This window comes from Anarrhichthys ocellatus, unplaced genomic scaffold (genome assembly GCF_004355925.1).
Source record: "Anarrhichthys ocellatus isolate YVR2014 unplaced genomic scaffold, GSC_Weel_1.0 scaffold2924, whole genome shotgun sequence".
NCBI classification, from domain to species: domain Eukaryota; kingdom Metazoa; phylum Chordata; class Actinopteri; order Perciformes; family Anarhichadidae; genus Anarrhichthys; species Anarrhichthys ocellatus.
Window position 1 is genome coordinate 1 of NW_022282898.1, and position 5,321 is coordinate 5,321.

The 5,321-nt window shown below is 45.9% G+C and overlaps 1 protein-coding gene across 2 annotated transcripts; it reads right to left on the reverse strand.

The window, feature by feature from the left end:
• Positions 1-2,852: 2,852 nt before the first annotated feature.
• Positions 2,853-4,861, reverse strand: LOC116378640 (phosphatidylinositol 3,4,5-trisphosphate 3-phosphatase and dual-specificity protein phosphatase PTEN-like). Of its 2 annotated transcripts, XM_031840539.1 has the most exons (4): positions 4,595-4,861; positions 4,335-4,501; positions 3,957-4,211; positions 2,853-3,647 (listed from the first exon to the last, which is right to left on the reverse strand). In XM_031840539.1, the coding sequence occupies exons 1-4, from the start codon at positions 4,779-4,781 to the stop codon at positions 3,459-3,461; spliced, it is 798 nt and encodes a 265-aa protein (XP_031696399.1). In that variant the 5' UTR covers positions 4,782-4,861; the 3' UTR covers positions 2,853-3,458. The 2 variants fall into 2 exon arrangements, with proteins under 2 accessions (XP_031696399.1, XP_031696400.1); XM_031840540.1 differs by lacking the exon at positions 2,853-3,647 and having other exon boundaries at positions 3,657-4,211; positions 4,589-4,861.
• Positions 4,862-5,321: the final 460 nt, after the last annotated feature.

The window sequence follows — 5,321 nt, forward strand, 5'->3', positions numbered from 1 at the left end:
AAAACGTTGTGACTCAACGCATGTCTGAACGGGTTGATGACAGGAAGTGAGGCCGGGCTTGACAGCACCTGACAAGACAGGAAGTGTGTTGTTGCTGTAAAATACACGAACTGAGCCTGTGGATCGATCGGCGCGCTGATGTCCCAGATCAGGACCTGACGAAACCCCCGCGGCTGGTTAGCGAGCAGCCCTGGTTAGCTTAGCACCTAAAACCCAACAAGATGAACTATAGACCTGACGGTGTGCAAAAGCCTGAGAGCTGCCCCTCAAGACGTGATCACACAGGACGTTATTTCATCAGCACCTTTTACAAACGGTTCCTTCAGGGACTTTGAGGAGCTCTGAGTCCTACTTTTGGGATCCAGGTGTTTACACCCTGAGGATCAGAGAGTCTGTCCTTCGGCACAGAAAGGAAGTCGACTTACAACTAAAAGTTCTTTTTGTTGTTGTGGATCCGGATTGACGATTCCCATTCTAAGATCTCTGATTGGCATGGTGATTAATCGATGAGGCTTTGTTTAACCAGTCGGTACACCACAGTGGGACAAAGGGAAGGGTTCCAGGGCAGGAAAATGCCCTTCGACACTTCTTTAAGGACACTGGAATAACAGTTTTGCCTGTTCAGCGTGTTTCATCTTCACTAAGAGAAGCTCAGTAAATGGTTGGAGGGTCGAGACTAATAATGGACAAGAGCCCTCTGGGACTCGTCCAGTTTAGTCCCAGAGGAGCCTCTTCACCCCCCTTTCTTTGACACAACTGGGATAGTGTGATCTTAACCAAACATGCTTGACATTATTGTCATTTGTCCTTTTGGTGTCCTTCCGTGTGCCGTAGACTCTTTGAGTTTGGGTTCTGATGTCAAGATGGGATTTAAGATGCCTTCTATCTAAGAATCTTCTAGAGGGTCTGGTAACGATGTGGCTGGCTGCCCTTAAAGATTAGTAAAAGCGGTGCTGAGGATTTCATGTTTTCAAGTACGTCCTGTGTGATCAGGCTCTCGATGAGGCCTTCAGGGTTCGACAACAGGAACTCTAAGCCCCAAACCAGTCTTGATACCACACCTATGATGTACCATCAATAACTACAACACCAACGCAGAGCCAGTGAAAGGAAGTAGATCCAAATTTTAGGACGGAAATCAGACATCAGGATGAACACTTCTACCCATATTTGTTCCTTTAGATCATTGGGGATGCTCCGATCAATCACATAGGTGATCTCTAGATCTGATTAGAAAACTTGATTGGAGCACAAAGAAGCCTTTAAACCATCAAACAGCTGTCATCTTAAGTCCAATCTAGGTAGTTTTTCTGTTGACCTTTCGTAAAAAAGGGTTTTAAATCCTCAACATTCAGTCAGAGCCCAAAGAACAGCAACCAACTGGTCATTAGTTTTGGTTTCCTCCAACGATGAATGCTCTAATTGGGTCTACGGCCTAAAGAGATGAATCCGAGCATCCCATACGTTCATTTCCTTCTGTAAAATCCAGACTGAATAGTCTCAACCTGCTGTGATGCTAACGCGATCCTCAAACTGTCATCCCTGGTGTTAAGGTGGTTTGTAAGAACTCGAATGCTTAAATGTCTCCAAGAAGTAGTAGTGAGTAAAAGGATTAATAGTCTATGGACAGAGTTATAGTAGTTATAGAGGATCACCCTTTTTGAAATGTCAGAAACCAAAGAGAAGGCTGCACCTTGTGACCGACCGAGGTCACTTCCTGCTGGAAGCTGATTGGTCAGCGACATGCTCAAACAAACTTCACCTCGGTACAACAGGGTTTCTCCACATCGGCCGACCGGTGATCCAAAGAAACGCGTCTTCAAGAGCACTTTAAAAAGAAAAAAACACCTATCAAGCAAATTAATTTTTATCCATAGATATTCTCAGAACCGCAGACTCACGTTGGGTCCGGAACCCAAGGTTGAGAAACTCTGAGCTCAAGCTTTAAAACGGCAGCTTTATAAAAGGACTTTAAACTTGACAGAAATCAGCACAACATGAGACGAACAGGCTTTTCTTGGATGGAAATACACGTCGATATTCAGTCCGTTATAAAGTGCAAACCCCACCCGCATGGCATGCCAGGGATGTGAAAACCAAGCGCTCTGGAGCTGTAGATTTCTGCTTTAGTTTGTGTCGGGGTGTGTTAGAGCTTGAAAGCGGAACGGGCTGAAGGAATGGTTACACTGTGAGCATCTTGTTTGTTTAGCTTACTGTTTGATATAAGTCAGAGTTTAACTAAATACATCTTTTGGATCTGGAGGAGCTGATCGAAGGTCTGAAGAGAAACATTCTGAGCAAAACTGAAGACAGACGGACAGAAAAGTAGTAAAAGCATTTTGTTCACAGTAGGTTTGTACTGTAGGTTTGTTTTCAACAGTAGATGATTGAAAGAACTGCAGCCGATTGTGAAGTTGTCTCTTCGTTATCGTCTCTTCTTTGTGTGCGGATTCGTCCCAAAGCCGGTCCAGACCAGCACTGAGACTGGTCCGGTCCACGATAGGACAAAGTAAGTTCTCTGGTGGTTTCTATTGTCAAGATCACAAAACAATTCAGTTTGAATCCAGAGTTAGACTTGTCCAAACCCAGACTGGTTTGCACTGGCTTCAGACCAGAATCAAACTGGTCCACTCCACCTCAGACTGACTGGTCCAAAGCGGATCAGAACGTTTCATAGTCAGGAGGGTTTTTGAAAACCAGGGTTCTGTTTTACCACCGTCAGTCTCTCAAGCGGCACCGTGATCAGATCTAATCATCGGATCATCCATTAAAACAACTCTAATGCCCCTCAATGGTCCAGATTCAGTTTCAGTGCCAGTTGAACTTTACAAGAAGGAAACGCTGCAGATTTATACCGAGAAACAAATGCAGATTTAATTTGGCCTTCAAAGACAAAAAGGACGCTGCTGCACAGAGAGAAGAGACTCAACTGAAGGTTGAAGAGATGAAGAAAGGAACTCGTCTGCATAACGTTTGGTGAGGAAGGAAGGACACACGGGGATTCATTCGACAGACTGACCTCTACTTGTCTTTCACTTTGTTTATATTCAAGTTTTACTCTCATTTCTTTTTAAATCTCCTGTCCGTCCATTCAGTCCGTCTCATCGACTATTCGCTGTCCGTTTGGACAACATCGCCCCGCCCACACGTCTAGCCCCGCCTACTCACCTCCAACCGTCGTGTCATGTGATTGTCCAGCTGTGCATTGAGCAGAAGATTGGAGGGGGGGGTGGGGGGTCTTATACACTGACCTGAGCTCTTTGAGACCCACAGATCAGTCTTGGTCCGTTGGTTATATTCCCCCGTTAGCTATATTCCCCCGTTAGCTAACGTAACCCAGTCTTAGTTTAGGGGTTCATGAGTGTGTAAACATACAGGTATATATATATATATATGTATGTATGTATATATATATATATATATATATATGTACCTGTATGCGTGAGAATGTGTGTGTGTCAGACTTTTGTGATCTGATTGTGGCGATCGTCTTCGAACGGCTCGTTCTCCGGGTCGGAGTCCGTGGTGTCAGAGTAGCGGTAGTGATCCGGCTCGTTGTCGCTGACGTCCGGCGTCACCGAGGCCGACGTGCTGCTGGCGTCAGAGTTCGCTCCTTCCTCCACCGTCTTCGTAAAATACAGTTTTATCTGAACCACAAGAACAACGTCCACGGAGGTTATTAGGCTGTTAGATGTTATGAATAAAGAACTCACAGAAATCACAGTTAGTCTGGTCTGTAGGAAGAACCTGGTCCACCAGGCCTTAGTCTGGTCTGTAGGAAGAACCTGGTCCACCAGGCCTTAGTCTGGTCTGTAGGAAGAACCTGGTCCACCAGGCCTTAGTCGGGTCTGTAGGAAGAACCTGGTCCACCAGGCCTTAGTCTGGTCAGTAAGAAGAACCTGGTCCACCAGGCCTTAGTCTGGTCTGTAGGAATAACCTGGTCCAGAACGTCTTACCTTGAAGTTGGGGGAGAAGTTCCTGTTTGCCTTGTCTTTGTTGGCCTTGTCCAGGTCGGTCTTGGTCAGAGTGAGAACCAGGAAGTCTCTGTCGTTAGGTTCTCCTCCCGTCACCATCATCATCACCCCCGGGTTCTGGTGCGTCCTGTCGGTTGGGTCCAGAGGCGTCCCGGCGCTGCCGTTCTCTAGTTTGTCCAGATCCTCCTCCGGTCCCGGGATGAAGAAGGTGTTGACCCAGAAGTGGAACATCTTCTCCTGGAGGGACAGAATCTAAAGTGATCAACGTGTCCAGCTCGTGGTCCGTCTACCTGATTATCTAATCAATGAAACCTGATTATTGAACGTGATCTTTCTCAGTGACTGAAGAAGACTCCTCACCTTCTTCATCATCTTGTTCTGCTTGTGGAAGAACTCCACCTTGATGTCTCCACAGACAGGAAGTGGCTGTGGGAACTCAAACACCATCAGCTTATCATCCCTCCTCGTGTGGGCGGGGTTAGAGGTGTGGATCTTCACCTTCAGTTGGTAGACCACGAACTGAGGGTCTGTAACACACACACACACACGTTAGTTCATGACTCAGCGAGTCACGTACACACACACCAAAAATGCACAAACACACACTCTCTCACTCTTACTGCAGGTGCCTCCGGTGAACATGGGGATGGTTTCAAACAGCATCTTGTGGAAGAGCAGAGCGACGGGTTTGTAGAGCAGCTGGTTCCTCAGCAGGAAGCTGTAGTAGATGACGTAACGCCGCTGACTGGGGATGGTCACGCCCTGAACACACACACACACACACACACACACACATACATAAATCATGTGTACATACCATAGACCAGGGGTTCTTAACCTTTTTGACCTCGGGGCCCAACTTTTCAAGTACAAAGTGTCCCGGGGCCCATTCAAATATTAACACTATTAGTTTAACTAATTGATGTCACTCTTGGTTTGATTTGTATTCAACTATATTGTTACCTGTTCAACTCCACCCCTATTTTGGAGCAAAACTGCCTAAAATGACATACCCAAATGAAAATAGCTGTAGCTTCTGAACCACTCTGACTATATGCATCGAAAGTGTCAGAAAACCTGTAGGTCATACAGAAACAGAGCAGTGGGCCTTTGGAGTCAGTACAAATTGAAGATTTTTGTCCACATAAAATAAAAAAGTATCTTTCAGTATAAATAACTGCCCGTGGCTGTATCTGTACAGGTAAATTACAGTATAGGGCTGTAACTACACTATCAGTGAACAACTGCCTCAAATTTGAAGAAGATTGGACAAAGTATGACGATTCTACAGTGTTTCTTCCATGAAGAGATCCAGGCGGAGCTCTAAAAGGACATTTGGAGACCCAA

Excerpts from the sequence above, each read along its gene's own strand:
- LOC116378640 (XM_031840539.1), bottom strand. The coding sequence starts at position 4,781 with ATGATTTATGTATGTGTGTGTGTGTGTGTGTGTGTGTGTGTTCAGGGC. Across the intron at positions 4,212-4,334 it reads AGAACAAGATGATGAAGAAG|GAGAAGATGTTCCACTTCTG; the intron begins GTGAGGAGTCTT and ends CTGTCCCTCCAG. Across the intron at positions 3,648-3,956 it reads ACTTCTCCCCCAACTTCAAG|ATAAAACTGTATTTTACGAA; the intron begins GTAAGACGTTCT and ends CTTGTGGTTCAG.